Source organism: Anoplopoma fimbria, chromosome 10 (genome assembly GCF_027596085.1).
Source record: "Anoplopoma fimbria isolate UVic2021 breed Golden Eagle Sablefish chromosome 10, Afim_UVic_2022, whole genome shotgun sequence".
NCBI lineage: Eukaryota > Metazoa > Chordata > Actinopteri > Perciformes > Anoplopomatidae > Anoplopoma > Anoplopoma fimbria.
The window spans coordinates 12958883-12980019 of NC_072458.1; the positions used below are offsets into that span (position 1 = coordinate 12958883).

At 43.1% G+C, this 21137-nt stretch overlaps 1 protein-coding gene across 1 annotated transcript in view; it reads right to left on the reverse strand.

Annotated features, from left to right (window-relative positions):
- Window positions 1-21137, reverse strand: part of erf (Ets2 repressor factor) — a 39726-nt gene continuing 18589 nt past the window's right edge. The window contains 6 exon segments of the mRNA XM_054606274.1: window positions 1-4529; window positions 4532-4801; window positions 5001-5320; window positions 5323-5880; window positions 7755-7867; window positions 14930-15164. Coding sequence (XP_054462249.1) covers window positions 4167-4529; window positions 4532-4801; window positions 5001-5320; window positions 5323-5880; window positions 7755-7867; window positions 14930-15164 — 1859 coding nt within the window. The 3' untranslated portion in view covers window positions 1-4166.

Consider the following 21137-nt stretch of genomic DNA (forward strand, 5'->3'; position numbering starts at 1 on the left):
ACCTTTTTTAATGAACCCTGATTATTGTTTAATTACAAATGAAGAGGAACAGACAGAAGAGAAACTCTAGTACAGGGGGTTCCTCCATGATAAAACCAAAAAGTCTTTGTCTCCTCTGGAGTGACAGCTCCCCGTCGAGGTGGACATGAGAGGAGAGACAAGAGACGAGACCAAAGAGAGGGACACGTTTCAAATAATACAATGGTTAAACAGTACAAAGCTATTTTTTTCTTACAGAATCCTCCAGAAGGGCAAAAAATATATATGTACAACATCAAAAAAAATTAAAACAACAGTTTCTTTCCCCTGCTGTATATCATGTGGGGATTATGTGACCCTCCTCATGTCCATGGTAACGTGGTTATAAAATCAGCGTGAGTAAAAAAAATTATATATAATAAAAATAAAATGCACTGAAGCCAACTAGTTGAAGTTCATGGGAAAGAGTGCAAAACTGGAACAAAAACTCACAGGAAACCAGGAAATTCATGGAGAAGAGAGACGATTCCATGGACAGGAGGGTTCAGAATAATCAAAAAACAGTCACGTTAATAATAGAATTACAAGAGTAACAGTAATATGTCAGGAAAAAATACAGGAAAAAATGACAACAGCATCAATGAAATCGGGCGTGGGGTGGGGTGGGGGGTTGAAAATATCAACCCGGCGGGGGAAACGGTAATTCTCATGTGTTTTCTGTTCGAAGCCACGACAGGTAAGGCAGCGCGGGTGCAACAGTTCAGGTACAGCTCTGTGTTTGTATTCATCTTTACCACACACTTTAAAAAGGCTACATATGTCCTTAAAAGTTGCTCAAATTATATATATATATATTTTTGCTGGCTCTTTTAGTTCCAAATAAAATGAATAACGCTTTTTAACGCTGACAATGTAAACAAGCCAATTAAAAACGATAGATGTAAGAGTTTTTTTTGTGCGTGTCTGGTGAAGAACACTCATTTTTTAAATAAGATACACACGAGACTGGAACTAGTTGGGACAATCTGGACCAGAAAAGAGGGACTTAATAACCCGGAGCCAAGACTTCATCTGTGTTGAAGAGTTGTGTATATGGGTGTGTATGTGCGGCATAACCATGGAAACCACAGACACAAGTGCACGTACACACACGGCGCAGAATGAGCGAGTCAGGCTGTGGGAAGTCCCTCTCTCTCCACACCGCTCGGAGGTTTTATGATATCATTTCCTCTGTGTGTGTGTGTGTGTGTGTGTGTGTGTGTGTAGTTTATATGGTTTGCCGTCTATTCCAGAGAGACTGTGGGGACGTCTGATGTGATGTCATGTTTCCCCTTTATTCTAGCCACAGTAAAGCCTCACTGTAACCAGGACAGGGTGTGTGTGTGTGTGTGTGTGTGTGTGTGTGTGTGTGTGTGTGTGTGTGTGTGTGTGTGTGTGTGTGTGTGTGTGTAGGGTTCAGACCGGCATGTACACACTCCGATCACACAGAGCCGCCCGAGTCCAGAGTCCGCACTCAAACCAAAGTCCCTATGTGAGGTGACGCGGTGCTGGAAAGACCCGCTGTCGTCCAATCAGAATTATCCATTGCGGGCTCCCCGTTTCAGCAGATCGGGGTCAAAGGTGGGGTTTACCATGCGGGACAAAGTGAGGGGGACCCTGACGTGGTAAAACCCCGCCTATCAGCTACGGCAGGGATGTTAAAACAAACGCGCCCACTGACAGGGCAAATATGATTTGACCCCAGGAGACTCACTCGTTTCTCCACGTCCCGTTAGGCCCTCCGTCCCCCGAATACACAATAACTGCTTTTACTCTTTTTTTTTTTTTTTTTTTTTTTTTACAATATAAATATAAAACCCTGATGCCGGCGGCCTCTGGCGCTGCAGCTCAACGGTCAAGAAAAGGCAAGGGTGAGAAGGCAAAGGCTGAATGATACTGGTACTAATACGCCGTTAGATATATACATTTCTTTACCATTAAAAATAGTAGGATTTTCCTGATTTGTATCAAATGACCATATTGAAATATAATATTTGAATTCAATATATATTGGAATAAAATATATATATGTGTAAATTTACTTATTCTGTATCTCTCTTTTACAAAAAAACAGAAGGCATGGTGGTAGTGTGTGTGTGTGTGTGTGTGTGTGTGTGTGTGTGTGTGTGTGTGTGTGTGTGTGTGTGTGTGTGTGTGTTTGAGCATGCTGGGGATAACGTGATAAAACTCTTGTCGGCTTATAAAAAGGCACAATCTTATTTGGAATTGTTCGTTAAAATGGGCGCAGTGTTCTTTTTTTCTCCTCTCTTTTTGAACTTAGTGAGTAAAACACCATACAAAAGAAGAAGTTGTTTCTCAATATATCTCAGTGACCTTTTGCCTGAGTTTAACTTCGACGCTCAGCATTCACTACTACACGGTTCCCTGTTCTCCCCTCCAAAAGAATGGCGTGAACAGATCCGGCTATAAGTCCTCAGATCACTGCGAATGCCCTAAAATACTGTCCCGTGTCGGAGAGAGGCACACGCCTCCTGTGACAAAAAGAATACAGTCTCTATAAAAACCAACAAATGTGGGAATGCAGAGGAGAGCTGTTGATCCGTACGTTAGAGGGAGTAAAAACCTCAAAGCTCCAAAACCCCTAAAAGAGTGTGTGGCTGAGACGCCCTCTGTCTCCGGATTGTTTCTTTGTACACCAGCTCTGAGTCCACCAAGTGCACACATTCAGAATCAAGTGCGTCTTTAATTACAGTCTTTCTAGTTGCTGCTTCCTCCAATGTGAAGAGAAAAAGGAGAGAAAGATCCGGCTCTTTCTTCCGCACAGACCCAGGCATTTTTTTTTTTTCTTCTCTGTACAGTGGGAACCACGTCCATCTGCCGGCTGACAAATGTTAATGCGTGGACGGTCGGAGGTTGAGAGGTCACAGCCGGTTCGTCACAATCTCACTCTGGGCTCGTTGCAACTCTCCTCAAGATGTACTACTCCACCCTCGCCTCGTGTCTTTATACACTGTAGTGAACGAGCTGAGGATGAAGAGGCCACTCGGCGCGGCATTGATGTAGCCTCTTAGTGTCCGAGTTGTTTCCTGGAGAACAGACGGTGATTGGAGAGCTCCTTCTAATCCCCCTCTTCTTCCATCGGAGGGAGGTCAGAGTTTTTTTTCCTCTGTGTCACTGCCCTCCATCTTGTTAACGACTGCTTGGGGATGGGCTTGGACCGAGGCACTTCTGTAATCTCTATCAGGGCTGTCCAAAGTGTTTTTTAAGTCACATTAGGATCTGTCTGTCTGTTATTGGGGAGCACAAATGTGCAGAGAGCGGGATGTGAGGAGGGGGAGGGCTCACCATTTGAGAAAAATCTGTATAACCTACATGTTGCACAATTTAGGCGGCCTCTGTGTTCTTTAGGGGCGGACTGTGATTTGTGTTGTTGCACACAGATGAACAAAAAGACCCATCAAAAAAGAAAAGGCGTAATCCTGGCATGGGTGTGATGCGAGGTGAGCCCTGGTGGAGTTTGGTTATCTCTTAATGTTGTCAGTCACAAAAAAAATACTGCTGTGTTGGGTGTTTGACGGAGTACCAGGGGCTGAAAGGGGTCCAGCTTTGGAGAACATGAGAGGCCACACAGGCAGATCTATGTTCTACATCGGCTCTGATGTCTGGCGGCGGTGTGCCGACCACAGGAGGAAACAAAAGGGGGAAAAAGGTGCCGGCGCTGCAAACGGTGATAGAACCGGAAAGGTGATTATGGTGTCATCTTGTTCTTCACTACATGGTGAACTTGTAAACGTAACATGTGCGGGGGAAATATTTGGTTTCATGTGGAGTAATTTAAGGAGCTTGCAGGGCTGTGAGGTCAGTAAGAAAGTGCCCTGGTCCTTTCATTTTTGCACAGAAAACATTATTTCCTACATATGATACATGCACATGTTCAGACATTAAAGGTGTTTTTACATAATCTCCTTTCAGTTACTTTCTCCATTATCTCCATGTCTATTGGAACATATATATGTTAATTTTGTGCAGTCAAGAAGCAACAAGACAAGACCCAGAGAGGTGTTTGTTTAGTATCCAAGAATCGGTGTGAGTGTGAGTGTGAGTGTGTGTGTGTGTGTGTGTGTGTGTGTGTGTGTGTGTGTGTGTGTGTGTGTGTGTGTGTGTGTGTGTGTGTGTGTACATGATGCTCAGCAGCCGGTGTTTTCCAGAGACAGCTGCGCCGTGGCCCTCTGCAGCTCCGAGCTCGCTCTGCGCTGGGTGGGGGGCGGCGGCAGCATCAATCCCAAAATGACTCCTCCTGCTTCTCCTCCCCCTCCTCCTCCCCCGTTTGCCACCTCCCCAGCCAACCTCCCGACTGCCCCCTCTCTCTTCCCCTCCCGCTCCTCTGTGCCCTCTGCCCTCACTTTCTTGTCCTCCGCCTCGTCCCGCTCGCTGTCCGCCTCCATCTTCTGGTCCTCGCTCCAGCGGCGCTTGAAGCGCAGTTTGAGCGGGATGCAGCGTGTGCCCCCGGGGCTGATGGGAGCTGCCTGACCAGGCTCGCTCTTCAGGTTGACTGGGGGAGGATGGCCAGGCCACCGACGCTGCCGACGGGAGGAGTGGCGGGGGTCTTGAAGACATCGTCGTCGGGGTCATCTTCAGGGTGTGGGGGGGCGGAGCTCCCATTCCCGTTGGCTTGGTGAAGATTGTAGAGCTGATGGTGATGGTGGCGAGCTGTCGGGGAGAAGATGTCGCCTTCACGGCCATTCTGATTGAGCTCGTCATCCTCACTGATGTCAGTCACCTCCACCTCTTCCTCTGACTCTATGTCAGATATGGGCTCCACCTGGAGAGGAAGAATATTTTACAGGATGACATTTAATTTATGACTCCAGCCAGATGTTATTCATGCTTGAAATGTTTAAGAGGCATTTCCCAAAACCCAACCCTTCCCTAAGTGGAACCGTGTGTGTGTGTGTGTGTGTGTGTGTGTGTGTGTGTGTGTGTGTGTGTGTGTGTGTGTGTGTGTGTGTTAGCAGTCTCACCTTGATCTTAGGAGGCCCTGCAGAGTTGATTATCTGACTAGACCCTGTGAATGAGGAGGACTGGCTGGTGGAGGAGGAGGAAGCAGAGGCTAATGAGCTCCCAGATTCCCTTTGCTTGCGCCCGAGTGGCGGCGGCTGCAGCTTGAACTTGAACGGCGATGGGTGCTGCGGCCCATCCTCCCCGCCTCCTGGCTGCTGGCCGAGCGAATGGGAGAGGGGCAGGGGCGGGCCGTGGAGGTGATGGTGGATCGGCTTCTCCATGGTGGGGCGGTGGGGCTGCGGGATGATGATGTTGGGGTAGTGGAGGAAGGCCCGGGGCTGAGGTGGTAGTTGTAGACGGACTGGGTGTGGGCCTGCAGGTAGTGCTTCATGTCCTCCGTGTTGAAGGAGAAGTGGGAACCCAACATAGGGGAGGACATGGAGGGAGAGGGGGTGTAGGACATGTGCGGGGTGGGGGTCATGGACAGGGCCGGGGACAGAGTTGGGGCCAGAAAACCCCCGGGGCCAGGCAGAGGGGAGACGGGGAAAGGAGACAGAGTATCCGGGTGGACCCTGGGGCCGTGTCTGGACAGCCCTGTGTTCGGGTAGACCCTGAAGAGAGACTCGTGCGGCAGACGTGGAGGGAGCAGGCCCCTGTAGGCCCTGTCGGGCCCCGCGCCCCGCTCGTCGGCCCCCACGGCCTCCTCCAGCTCCGAGTTGGTGGAGGTGCCATCGCTGCAGTCGCTCACAGAGCCGCGGGCCATGCGGCGTGCCACGCTGCTGAACATGCCCGGGCTGCGCAGCTCCTCACTGGAGGAGAGGACATCAGACGGCGTGGAGGGGGGGAAGCGGAAGTGACTGCCGCCGGTCGGCACCGGGGGGGCGCTCTGAGGGACTCGACCTGTGAGGAGGAAAAGAGGGGAGGGGCAATCAAATTAGATCCACAATATAATGTATAATGATCTAAAAAAGAAAAGAAGGATGGGAAAAGAAAGCAGGTGTACCAGCCCTTTAAAATGAGGAGAAAAAGGAAAAGTAGCTTATGAGAGTGGGTCACATGTCTCCCATAACTAAACTATTCTACCCAGAGGGTCACAGGCACACAGAGAGAAAACACTGGGTTACTCAAAGCCACAAGTTCACTTCTCTTTAAACCCCTCCCCTCTCTCTCTCTTTCTCCTGCCAGGGAGGCTGTGGCATGGCAATAAATTCTTGGCATCAGCGCACGTGCCAGAATTAAATATTGGAAAAGACGCTCTTACTGCCATCACAAACATGGGTTGGGTCCCTCTATTTTTTCCAGTACCGCTGAGTGTGTGTGTGGGTCTCATTTTAAAAGAAAAAACCCCACACATCTCACAGCCATGTGTGCCAGCGGCGACGCAGAAAAGAAAAAAAAAAAAGCATGCGTGTTCATATGATGTGTATGTTTCTGAATGTCTGCGCTTGCCCCATCAATCCAGATTGACGTGGGCATGTGTGTGTGAGTGACCGTCGTACAAAAACCGTCATATCACAACATGTCATGTGTGTGGGCCGCATCACACGGAGGCTATAATTAAAGTTTCGTGCCGCACTTATGTCACCCAGTATCCAACGCTCCCATATGGGCTGTGTTTACACTGGGTGGCCGGGACCGGGCGGGAGACGACTTGAGGGGAGGAGAGGAGAGGGATAATCTGGGACGTGGCACACTGATGTCTTAGACGACAGGCAGATACATTCACACACACACACACACACACACACACCCAACATGGGTTTGTGTATATGATTTGTACTTCTACTAAGACGCAATCTGATTGAGCTAGCGTAATGGGAAACATACATCATATGAATAGAGTGCTGCGGAACTAAAACCAGGAAATGATTTTGCACTTCTGGTTCCTTTATCTTGAATTCCATTGGTTTTTTTTGGTTAGAAGTCTGATAAAGGTCTGTAGTTAACACAAGCTGAAGACATTTTATGTCTTGTTGTGCGATATCACACGTCGGTAAATATCCCATCTCAAGAACCTTGGTTCTTTTTATGAATCTTAAAAAAGCCGATTGCTAACAAGTGTCGTTGTAATCATAAATCCAATAGAAAAACCCATTGGCTGTTTTGTCACGGAAACCAGCGTGATGCTAACTTCCGGGGGTTGGCCCTGAAAAAGCTTTCTATATGATTGCATTATATTAAATGCCGTATTTAGACTGTGACCATGGCTGGCCATTAAACTGCTCCATGTCTATGACTACAAGATTTATGTTAGGCATGTAAACTGGCATAACTGGCATAACTTTTGGCTACACAAAATTTCTCAGACAACAACATTTGAAGTTCTCAGTTAACAATCTTTGGGTATTACTCTCTGTAACGCTACATAAAGTAAGTGTAGTAGCATCTAAAAGTCCTTGGCTAACAAGTGAATAGCGTAAAAAGGGGAAAAGCAGCGTCAACACCAACTGTGTTTATCTCTTATTTTGGCTTTACAATCTCAAAGTAAGGTTCAGCAGTCGAAACACAAGGACCTCAAATTCATAGACACCTGAAGGACAATAACATTGTGTTTGTCCCAGATCTTATGCTCCTTGAACAGCTCCTTTCTTTCAAGTGTAATTTAATTATTTTCCCAAGTGAAAGAAACTGGTTAGACATAAGTCCACTGTGATGCTACACACCACCTTGAGTGGTGAGCCTACCTGGGCTATCTGGCAGAGTAACACGAGTGTGTGTGTGTGTGTGTGTGTGTGTGTGTGTGTGTGTGTGTGTGTGTGTGTGTGCGCGCTTACTGGAGCCCATGTCGATGAAGGGGTAGTTGACCAGCACTAGTTTGTTGAAGTTGAACTTGTAGGTGAACCTCTTCCCTTTGGTCTTGTGGAGGATCCTCTTGTTGTAGTAGTATCTGAGGAGCGAAGGACAGAAGAGAATGTTATCTCCCAGTGAGCTATCAGTTGTAAACACTGTTCTCAGCAACAGCAGCATGGATAATCCATTTATCATGCATGTTTTTCCAGCCAATACTACGGACTGAATTATGATATCTCCTGCATGGGGCAAAAAAAACCTCACAGTTCAATCAAAAATATTTATACTATTTTTCCAGACCTGAACAAACTGTGATAGGTTGGCTCATGTGATGACATTTAGTAATCTTTTTTAAAAAAGCATTTTTTGTATCCCCACCAATCTGAGGTAATTACTGTACCTGAACAGTACAAAGCATAAATGGAAGAAGAGATCCATCTCCCAGTCGATCTTAATTGACCTTCATATCCTTATTTTATACACGCATTTGTGAAGCTAATTTTCATGACTTTTTTCAAAACTTTCTGGGGTGATTTATTTTTCCAAAAATTCTTTCAAATTCCATTCCAAAACTATTTGCAGTCTACAGACCAGATGGGCCTATGTTTTCATTTTCACAGGCAAACTTTTCAGATGATTTAATACGTTAGCCGGTTAAAAGGAAGCAGGTGGAGGTTTTTCTTTGGAGATTTTACATTTTACATTATATTTTGCGGTTATGGATCATACTGGGACAGGTTCAGCAAGAGAAAAATAAAAGAACCCCCAAAAATAAAAACATAAAAAGGGACAGCGATGTAGCACAGGGCCAAAACACGAGTCAATTTTGTCAGTCATTCATCAGATGGAGAGAATTGTTGGATTTTAAATAATTCAAAAACCCATCCTGATGTAGCACTCTTTCTCCTAGATTGGTAGGTAATATGTCTAATCTATTTATGAAATACACTGCCAGTGTTTGCTCTAGGATTATTTCCAGCAAAGCATCACCAAAGCTAGCTAACACTTTGGCTATTTTGTAGCTAACTTTAGCTGCGTATGTCGAGTGAAGAAAGCACAGCAAAGCTTTGCCTAACAGCGTCAAAAGACAGAAGTCAAAAGTTTTAGGGGTGCACTGGAGTAAGATCCAAATCTCATTTTATTGAATTACGAATAGATTCTGAATTGAACACAAATAATCGTAATCCTATTGAATCAGCTATCCAAAGATTTCCACCCCTACTGCGCTCACTGGGATGTTTAAGATTAATGTTAATGAGTTGGTGTTTTCTAGTTGGATACAATAAATAAAATATTAATAAAAACTAGTATTACAGAAACCACAATGTCGCACTACCTCCATTCTAATCCAACAGTTCTCAGTACAAGCGCATCATTTAACAAGATGCTCACAATGTGAACACATGGTCGGATTTAAAATCTCACTGTGATTACTTAAGGAAGTGAGACAGCCGCTCCTATTTGGTCAAACCGGGGTGGCTCCATTAGTGAGGGTCGCATTAGTCATCGTCATAACACAGAGCGATGTAGAGGAGTGAATAGCGAGCCGCTGACAGCTCATCCCAAAGATAAAATGGCTCCCTGTGACTCACCGATGGCCCTCGGGGACAAAAAACGTATTCATGTTTCTGTACATAAAAACTGACAAATCAGTGTCTCTCATTCAGCTGAGAATGGCCACTTTATTCCGGGAACTGTAATGCATTATGCATAATTTCCAGAAGGGCTTGAGGAGCTCAGTGGCCAAATATGGGCATAAAAATATGGATTTGACTGAACATAAAGTTGTAAACATGTCTCTCGTTGTCAATTAGATAGAATAGAGCTGTTCTCTCCATGTTTCTTTATTAATCCATCCGTCTATTTTTGGTGACAAAACATAAAAATAAGACTCATAGCTATAAATTTACAAGTAGAACTACAGTAATAAAATACGATGGTAAATAGATAATGGAATTAAATATCCATGCTATGAATAATATTTATACAAGCTCAATAGCCCAATATTTAAACCCTTTTTGTGTGATTAAATCAAGTGAGTTTTTTCACAATGCTGTTGAACTTTGCCACGTCTAAATCCTTTGTTTGCCGTTCAACAGAGCGACATGAATGATAGATGACAAATATCAAACAAAATTATGTGCACAATTAACACCCTATAAAATAATCGAGATGTAAACAAGATAAGATTCTTATAGAACAGTAAAATATCAGTTTCCTTCAAATCAGTCACACTCCTAGTGACAGTTAAGAAAAAAAAACACAATAATGACGGACATAATATTTATCACAGTGATGAAGCTGTGCCCAGCTGACTTCCTGCTCCACTGTGGTCAGAGTATTAGTCACTGGAGTTCCATACAATGCAGAATAAAGCGGAGTGTGTGTGTGTGTGTGTGTGTGTGTGTGTGTGTGTGTGTGTGTGTGTGTGTGTGTGTGTGTGTGTGTGTGTGTGTGAGAACCAGGAGCTCATCTAGCTCCTAAATGACTCAATAAGTGAAGGGCCTCTTCTGATAGAGACAGCAATTACGCACACCCACGAGCACAAACACACAAAAGCAGCGGGCGGATATGCAGCAGGCGCATGCATTCAATGCATGCAGTAACTATATACAAGTAATGACAAAAACTACAGAGCACGCACAGAACGAACCAGAGCGGCTGTTTGAGTGAGTCATTCCAATAATGGAACTCGTAGGTAATGGTGATTGCAGTGGTGGAAAAGGTTCTTTAATCATTGAGGGAAGTTAAGTCAACATTTAATACTATAGTGGAATATATAGTGGCCCATTAAAAGTCATGCAACTTAATATTTATGTGTGAAAATACTGTAAAAGCGTATTTAAATGTTTGACATGCTCCAAGTAGTCAGAAATTATAAATGTTAAGTATCCCAAGGGAAATTGCTAAAACTCTTCACCTGAGTAAAAACGACTATAAAAGAACATTCTGTTGTTTTATTGCCTGCTTTTGTCTGTCAAAGCACTTTGTAAACTGATTTTTTTTAAAGGTGTGATATAAATAAAGTTATAATTATTATTATAATTAATTATTATTATAAGTCTCACAAAAAAGGCAAAAACTGAAGAATATGGCAAGATCTTAAATCTGCACTGAGGATAAGTTCTCGAACACTTTGTACAGGTGGAAAATAACACCTAAATGGCAAGTAGGCTGCCTGCAAAAAAACACACACGCTCTAGGAGGTGCAGTATTTGTGTGCGGGTGTTCACAAAAAACGGGTGCCTGTGTGTGCCGTTAAAAAAAAGACAAAAGCTGGAAGGACATAATGTTCACAGAGGTGTAGATAGATGGATGGCACTTGAGTCGGGTGGAAAAGGCCAAGAACCTACATGTGAGAGGAGCAAATGCGCATACACACAAACACACACACAGCACGGAGTCAATATGGGACAGCCGGTCTCACATGCCGGGCCCAGGCCTCGCTGCAGGCCTCCTGCTCTTTGAAGACCATTTGAACTTCCTTAAAAAAAACAAAAAACTAGAAAGAACTTTTGACAGTATAGACTCAGCCTCTATGTGTCGTACACACGGATAAGTGTGTGCGAGATACAAACACATACGTCTCTGCACACATGTAATGTGTACGCATGAATGAACACGCACATGTGCACTACAAAGACAGAGAGAAGCATCAATCAAAGACTTCACATCTAACAGAGAGAGAACTTTAGATTTAATTAACAGCCGTTGGTTCATATAAAAAAAAAAAAAAAAAAAAAAAAAAAAAACAAACCACAGAAAAGACGTTCACAACAAAGTTCGGCTCTCCAGCTGCTCCTTGATGTAAAACACTCGACTGAGACCAGAGAAAAAGTGGCTGCTCCTTTAACAAATGGACTGTTCATTTACTGCGAAAACTGTTATGATGCTAAATTTAGTCCATTGAAGCAATGTATTTCTCAGTATGTGTATTAGTGTGCTATAAAAGAACCAAAAATTGGAGTTTGAAGCCGCAAAATCTGCTCCTCCATCCAGCGGTGTGATTTGATGTGACAGTGATGTAGTTGGATGCAAGGAAAAACTACAGGCCGCTATTCAACATGGATTTCTAGACTCTGTGGTGCTCAAACGTGGAACTTCCTTGTTCTCCTCTCTCGTATTGCAACCCAAAATATGAGTGCGGAGGATGTTATGGACTAGGGTACGTTTTACAGTGTTTTGGCTGATTCGGAGATTCAGAGGTATTTATTTGAGTTTAGGGCCTGAGAAATGCAGTGGAGGTAGGCTGGGGCTGCAGTAGCCGCATGGCATTTGGTACAGCATTTTTTAATTTAACTCTGTCTCTCTCTCTCGCTCTGTCAACCACCAAATTATGGATTAAAAGCACTCTTATACTCAAAAAAGTAACAATTTGTTAGACCATTGAGAGTTTGGTGGAACTAGAGCCTACTGTCCAACCAATAGACCAGACGTTTGCAGCCCTTATAAGCCTCGCATTATAAATCTGTCAATTTAAAATCTGTGTTTTAACTTTAAAAAGGTGCTTCTTTGAGTGCAATTAATTGTCTCAACTTTTAAGTATGACACTAATGTAAAGCAGGTCTACAAAAAAATGAAATGAACCATTTCATCCCTTCAACAAGACGTCCTATATCGGGTCTCATCCAGCATTCGTAGCTATATCTACAAAGATATAGAATTTGTAGGTATGCCACTAGGGGTTTTTGTATCCATGTACTTGGAACGAGGACATATAAAGACTGCCAGATAGGACACACAGAGAGGGCGGGAGGGTTGATGGATGGGTCCAACAAACAGTTATCCTTCAACCAGGAGACGGCTGTTTCATTTCCCCGTGTAAACGAGAAGTCAACGTTCAAAACTTACCTTCAACTTCAGTGACCGCACCTATGTTGTTGTTTTAACCCAAACAATGATCTTTTCTAAGCGGTTTTGCAGCCGGGACTTAACTGAGTTTCCTTTGAAGTTCATTTTGAAAAGAATGTAAGCGCGTAAAAAGCAGAATTTGACATGTGTTGCAGGATCTTATAGGAAAACCCACAAAATATGAGGAGTAACTTTTTGTCAAATATCATACAAACCGTTGTATGAGGATACGTTGCCTATATACACATTACATCTTTTGGATAGCTTCTCCCTGTGAACATTTTTTAATCTGTATTATCCCTAAACAAATAAACAATGCAGCAAAATCAATGCGTTACATAAGCAGCATGCATAACTCTTGTGTGTTAGAATACAGCCCCATGCAAGATCCGAAAAAAAGTTGTGCGTCTTTAATTATCCAGTCATATAAAGTCAAAGACAAAAAAAGGTTTAAGCAACAAACAAGACACAGATGGTTGGAGGAGGGCTGACATATAACAAGGTGTTAAGTGTAAGTGTGTGTGTGTGTGTGTGTGTGTGTGTGTGTGTGTGTGTGTGTGTGATGAGGCAGTGTAACTAGTCATCACCATGGCAAACTATAACCCACACCAACCTACAAAACAGGAGGCGACATTGATGACTAGCAGTGACATGTGATGACTAGCAGTGTGTGTGTGTGTGTGTGTGTGTGTGTGTGTGTTGATGACTAGCAGTGTGTGTGTGTGTGTGTGTGTGTGTACATGAACAGACTGGCGGCTAAATAAAGCTCTGAAGCATCCCACATGTCCTCCGTGGAGGGTGAAGGTGTATGTTTCTAAATCTACCATCACCCTCGAGTTTCAGCACGACGCACAGGTGCTCATATACAACTCAACACCAACCCTTTTTTTCCTACACATTTGACACTGTTGTTATTATGGTCAAATGGATCAGAGAAACAAGAGATAAAAAAGAAAAAAAAAGAGAAACTAGTTTAACATCAAAGTCTCAAACATTACACAACAGGACTCGACTGTAACAGTAGCCAGGTTAAACCTAATGAATTAAGGTGAGGACTTAAAATAAAAAGAATATTTTCAGTTTCAGAAACCAAAAAGATTAAGTGTCAATTAAAAATTTCCTAAAAATGTGCCCTGTGAATCATTATTTAGAGTAGTAGTAGAGCCCCTTTTCCCAGTTCTTAGTCAGTTAGTCTTAAACTGAAAAGTATCTAAATAAGAAGATAAATACACAACTTTCCTCATCCTTCTAATTTTATCAATATTTAATTTAGCTCGTTCTACACCTTGTAAAGTGCAGAAAAGAATAATTTTGAAGCAGAAACTTTTGTTCCAGTTTTGGCTTGTGAAAGGACACACTGTTACACCCCCCCCCCGAACTGTTATCTTACACCTAAAAGAAATTGATTCATTTCAAAATAAGTCTTGCATGGTTCACTAACTTTATTCCAGTTCATCTGGAGTTCAAAAGAACGCGATTACAGCTCCTGTAACTTAAGATCGACCTGTCTGGGCTCTTTGCCATTATCTGACTCCTCTAGTGTTGACACCCGTTAAAAACATATGACCTCAATATGATGCTAAATATTAGCATCAGTTCAGACTAGCCTAACTAAGAATGGGTGATACTTTTCAGACTGAAGCATGGACCTGAGAAAAGCCAGTGTTGGTGTCATTGGCGTCAGTATATAAAGTGTCAGCCAACCCGACTCTGCAGTTCTGCAACTGATGTGAGTTAAAGTAGGTTTTAAAAGATTTAGTTTGAAGGTTGTTTTCTGTAGTGTAGCAGGGCTTGACGTTAACGCTTGCCGGGGCAAGTAAATTCTGTGTTTGGGCCATGGAATGCCTCATGATGCTGTCCGATTAGGTAAGTTTAAAAAAATAAATGTGATCTTTACTAGGGGCCCCATATTCAGAGAAGGTGATCGCCATTCATTATAATACATAATACATTCATAAAGCTACAGAGAGGAGAGCTAACGCTATCTGTTAGCAGCTGGTTGGCAGCACAGTCCTGTTAAGCTAAAATATGGGGCTAACAGCATAGCCTCATGTGGAAGAACTAACTTAATCAGACACATGGACCTATAATATTGTAATTAATTCCCATTATGCTGCTCGGATCAATCACAGTGAGCGACTCTTCTGCCGACAGCACAGAGTCTCTCCCTAGCACAGGGCTGCTTATAACGGAGCCAACAGCTAAATTATGGAGGTTCCATTCGGTTACATTGTGGTGCGTTCAAGACCCAAACAACAACAAAAAAAGAAAGAAAAAATCACATATTTTTGTTCCGCTTTAGTCTCACCTGAGAGCTCGGCTGAGCTTGTCGTAGTTCATCTGCGGTTTACACTTCCTGGCCCCCCACAGGCGAGCCACCTCGTCTGGGTCCTTGATGACGAACTCTCCGTAGTCCCCCTGCCAGGCGATGACGTCGTGGTACTCCTCTTTCCTCAGCAGCTCCAGGATGAAGTGCCACAGCTGGATCTGTCTGGAGCCCGGGCTCGACTCGGGCTTGTAGGCCCAATCCGGGAAGGCAAACCCTGTGGGGGAGAGATGGGAGAGAGAGAAGGGTGTCAGAGCTGAATGATCATAAACCAAGGCGAAATTAAAAGACAGGATGGATGCTGGGTTATTCCAGCCCTTTAACCCGTCTAGTCTGTTGTTTGTCTTGTTCGTTGTTGGCGTAAAGGTACACAAAATGCACAGTTCTGTATGTACCTTGGTTTTGGGGTTTTTGGTACAATAGGAAAAATGAAGAAATGCAGAAGGCATATTGTGGCTTGCTCAAAACACTACGACCATTTCCTTTAATTCCGTATCGTCTAAGAATAAGTCCAATCACATATAAGCAGCCAAGAACACTCCATAACATAAGGTTCCTTGGCACACTCTGAATCTAGAGTGGGGGGGCTACCTGCACATTGGGACAATAACAAATTCAGAGGATAACAATTAGAAGTTTTGATGGTACTTTTCAGCACAAGCATGATTGTCCATTATCATAAAGTTGTTTATTGTCTCTTTTAGGCGTGGGACCATATGTCACAATTATCCTGGTGAAAATAATTGCGATTCACGATATTATCCCAATAATCATCAAAATATGCTTTAACACGTAAAATATGGTAGAGTCAATTAACCTTACACTTAACCTAGTTAACAGTAATAGTCTGGAATTTATACTATGTGTTTGGCATGAAAAGTCCTGGATCTAAAAAACGAAAGACAATTCAGTGATTTAATGTTAGATGAACTTTGAGCCAGGATATGAACAAAATTAAATATCTCTCAAATCTTAAACTTGTTTGACTACCTGCCCTCTTTCAACCCAAATAATCGAGACTAGGGAGCACAAAAATAGGCAAAAATGTATTTTGGTTTGACTCCACAGGCACTTAAATCAGGTGTAAGAGAGATGGCTCATGCAGAAAATGTAAAAACACTGGCTGAACTTTTGTGATAAGATACAAGCCACGAGAATGTTGGCAATCAAAGGTTCAAGGATGAAACGCGTACGTGAACCGTTATCTTTCGGCCTATGGCTTTGGTGCGGAGTGGATCTAGTGCCTCCAGTAGAGCTGGTCTCGATTAATTTCAACTAAATCTGTTCCCAGAGACTGCAGTCACATCAAAACTCCACTGCTATCGCCATCAAAGCTGGACAATCAGCAATGTTTTAACAGATTAAGAAGCCTTGAGATATGTGCAGACAAAACACAAGCTATGGTTTTATAACTACTATCAGAGCGCACGCTCACACAAGCGCACACACTATTATCCGACAGTTAAAAGTATAGGCTTTATGTTATAAAGCAGTGGGTGGCAGTAAAAGACTCAACACCGCTTCAACACAAGGCCGGGCTGAAAGGCTGCATAGCAAAGGCATAGTGACACACACAAACACACACATACACGCACACACACCTCATTAGGACCAGATGTGTCTTGGCAATCAGGCTGAGAAAGCAAAGGGTGGGAAACATGTGGGCACAATATAACAATGCAGGATTTCATGTGTGCGTGTGTTTATGTAAGTGTAAAGAAACAGAATCCTAAATACCAAGGTTACAATCAGTTTCCCACAGTCCACAAAGTCCTGTCGTATCTATAGAACAGTGACGGTGAACTTTTAACAATGACATGCTCAGGGCTGACGGACTGTAACACTGGTGCGACGCAGCCTTTTGACCCAAGTTGCAGTGTCGGCACATGACACAATCTTGCTGATATAATGTGGAAGTTGCTGCATCATACGGCATGCGATCAGGGTCTAAAAACACTAAGTTAGGTAGGGGTCGGCAACCTTTATGATATAAATATGATCATTAAAATGTTCTTGTTAATTAGCGTGCCACATCAACATTAAGGTTGAAATTACGTTATATTACAACACCGCATTCAAATTTAAATCAGATTTGTAATTTCATTCCAATAATCTCTGCAACATGCATAGCAACATTTTTAACCCGCTGAATCCCCAAACACGCCGACGGGATTGAATAGAATGTTTCCTTAAAACAATCACCAAAACTACACCGTTATTATAGTCAGAAGCTGAAGAAAAACTTAATTATAACACTTGTGGCAACTTGGAAACAAATCATATGTATAGATTCCATTGTTTTCCAATCCTTGTAAATAAATTATGAAAGAAATTCAACTATCTTTTTGATGATTTTTGGCAATGTTGTTGTGTTATACGGTACAACGGTTATCCGAGTTATCTCTACTTTTGCCATGATTGTGGTGTTTCTATAGGGGTGTCGGACATATGTTGCAGGGAAAATCAATACCACAGAGAGAAAAATGTGAGAAGATTATGACAGCGTAACAATATACGAGATAATATAGAAGGCTGCCATCCACATCTGAGTCGAAATCATGAACCCCTAATTTCCACCAATCTTGTTCATCTGCAATATAAATTAAAAAAAAGACTGACAGGAGAATAAGAGTTGGAAAAAGTGTTGGAAAAGAGTTGGGGGGACAGCTGGCAACTAAATTCCAGAGTAGAGTAACTGCATCTGAATATGTTGCCCAGATGGTAATTAAATGAATTACTACTTTTCCATTTACAAAATATTTGCTCTCAGCGTCTGTACTGCTGCTTTTATATAAATAAGTTGGGAAATAGTAAAATAAATGAAACAAAAATGGTAGGTGTGAGTCAGTTAGCTTTTATGTTAGGAGCAACACAACTGCAAAAACTTTTCAAAACTACAGTGTCTTTTAGCTGCTGTTAAATATTTCTTCACAGCGGATCAGTTAAAGCAGCAAGAACTGGTGGTAATCAGTCTTTTTGTGAAGCTGACACGACAAACTCCAGAATGAGTCACGACATTCCTACCAACATGGGTGGTGCCTTCCCGAGGAAATTTTTTTTTGAGTTAAACTGTCTAAGTCTGGAGAACTGCATTTTACAAATGGCTGAGTCTGCTGATGTTCATATTGTGACCACAATGATCCGTGCACTTGCAGCAGGCCTTTAACATGTGCTTTTTCCTTATCCAGATACAGATGACATTTTAATAGCAGGTGTAAATGGAGTGAGTCATGGAAACACGAACCAAGTAGGACGCAGGGAAACCGAAGTCCACTATCAGGTGTGAAAAGTGCAGCTGCGTGTCAAGAAATGTCATTAATCCTTAGAAGTAGTAGTAGAGGAAGTACTGGCAGAAGGAGCAGTAGATATTGTAGTAATAATACATAACTGACTTAAAGTAATAAATATGTGACAGTTTGTATACCAAGACCTATGAAAACACCAGAGAGAGAGAAGCCACAAAAACGCACTTCCAAATGTACAACTCATGTGGCTGAGCACTGGAAGCAGATTGTTGAGGTTCTTAGTGCATGAAAAACTGTCCATATTGTCAGAGGAGTTTAAACTAAGCAAGCAACCCTAACTCCAAGTGTTGCGTGAGTGACAGTGCATGGAGGTCACCATCTGGCTAAATAATGGAGACACACACAAGTTGAGTAACTGCAATCTGTTTTTCCCCCTTAGGATAGAAAGAAGCTGGGACAATTTAGTGTCAAACAGACACCAAGCTTTAGCAAGCTTTCCAGTGGGGCACAGTTGTCTCCTGTTTCAACTTTCTTTCCGTCTTTTTGATAAGTCCCGCCCTTCGAATGCAGAGTGGCCAATCATCACTAACCCGTAGCATCACTAACCCGCTCTGCTTAATAGACTCTCAAGCAATCGTTTTAGATTTTCTTCCATTTTCAGGCTGCTTTTGTGAATTTGGAGCTCGTCGTGGCTAAACGTTGTGTAATAGTGGTACTTGTTAACCGGAGAGGTTGGGAGGACGCATGTACGTTTCCTAAACGTTAGATTTCTACCAGAAAAGCTGTGCAGCTAAAATGAGCAGAAAACCATGCTGATGGAAGCCCTAACCGTATTGACGGGCCCCACTGGAAGGGAGGGAGGCACGGGAGAACCAGAACCAGGACATAAACTCATGTTTACAATGTTTACTGAAGTAATAAATCAAGTGAGAGGTAGAGTCATTTTTTCTATACGACCAGAGGAGTCGAGAGAATGCAAGTTTAAGACGCTCCTGCATTGGCTTCACTTTTAAAGAACCTGAGGCTTCAAAACCAACACAAAAAAGTAAGTTGCTTTAAGGAGGAGAAAAGAACATCCTGAAATCATACCCCCCTCCTGGTGACTAATAAACCACATGCTGCTATCTGATCTCCCGTGGTGCTCGGAGAGTGAGCCAAAAGACGGACAAGCTGGCTGTGATGGTTGATAATAGCCTTTTGAAGGACGACTACTAATGGGGTACGAGTATATGATTCATAAAGCAGACAATAAGGGTCTTGTCGCTGGGGAAAGGTTTAGGCGTTGTGACACAGACGCAACACGCTGCTGTACTACATGGTACTAGCTGTCGATTGTGAGGGAGAAAAACACACACTTCAATATACGCGCACACGGGCTGACGCATCACAACAGCAGGAGTGGATTAAATCAAAGTGGGCGAGCTAATATCTCCCTCACACACACAAAGTACAGACACACAACACAGGTTAGTGGGGGGAGGTAAGTGGGTTCATGCGTGGGTGCGCAGTGCACACAGACAAAGAACGCAGGAATAGAAACCATGCCCACCACACGCATGTGCATGTGTGTGCGCGCGTGTTGCAGATGTCCAAGCTGACTCATCGCTTTGTACGTTCAGCTTTCACAGATTCCGCCTTTCTCCCCCTCAACACCACTGCCACCTCTTTCTTCTCCTCTTTTCTTTTCTCTCCTCTTTCATTCCGTCCCTCCCTCGCTCAGCCTCTCCTAAGACACGCCGTCTCCTAGCAACGAAAGCTTTCAGCTCTAAAAATAAATGGCAGAGTCACGACGGACAAGACAAAATATGATTCAATTACAGGAACTTGCCAAAAGAGTATAGGGTTCGGGCGCCGGTCCAGAGAGCCGCAGTGTGAGGGTGTGTGATCCGTCTGAGGCGGCCAGACCAGAAAGGACCTCCAGCCACAGAGCTGTCAAACTGTGTTTACAACAGAAAAGAGACACTTCTCCCCCGTCTCACAACCATCCAGATCTATTTGGGCCTAAGTCGCTGTACATTAATAAAATTTGGCCTCCGGAGTCCAGTCATTCACATTCAGGGTCTTTCTTCTTAAATCAGTCAGAGGTTTTAGGTGATGCATCGATAGCAGCGGGGTACAGGTACAGAAAATCACAGGGCACAGCTGACGGTGTGACAGATACCCAGCTGAGGTGCATCTGCTACAGCTGGCAGTTAACGGCAAGTAAAATCTAGACTAACTAAATGTTGTTGTTGTTGTTGTTGTATACAAACTACCGTAGCTCAAAGAAACCTACATTGTTTGACAATGTCAGTCCTCACACAAGGAGGAAAGGACTTTTTTTTTTTTCACAAACTGAGACATGTTGCCCTCATTCCCTTTCAGGCAGAAATCCTCCTGTAATTAAATCTCTAAATGTCCTGGGCATCCGCAGCCACTAGCTTCAATACATTAGCCTCCCTTATGTATGATTTTCTGCTAACTTAAAACATGGCAGGCCTTCTATCGGAAAGGGCTGCAAAGCTTGACGTGTCAGACAAAAGGCCACACAGGAATGGGCTGAACCAATTTCCAACCATTTTTACAAACAGGGTGACGCTCCTGTGTCAGATGTGCAGCTTCAAAAGAAAAAGTGAGATTAGGGCACACTTTATAGCATTCAAATATAATAACCTTTAAAATGATTTCACTGCCATTGTAGCTGTTTTTAATGTATATTTGAGGAGTATATTTGAGGAGTGTAAGTCTTGGGGTATAAAGTATGTTTTGGGGCATTTTTATTTGAACATGTCACATTTTTCTCGTGCACCTCTATAGAAACAGCACAACCATGCCTAGAAGCAGATGAAACTCAAACATGTCTTTTGTGCAGAATAACACAGTTACCATGCCATAAATCATTAAAAACAAGTTGAATTTCTTTGATAATATATTTTACATACATTTGAAAATAATGGAATCTATAT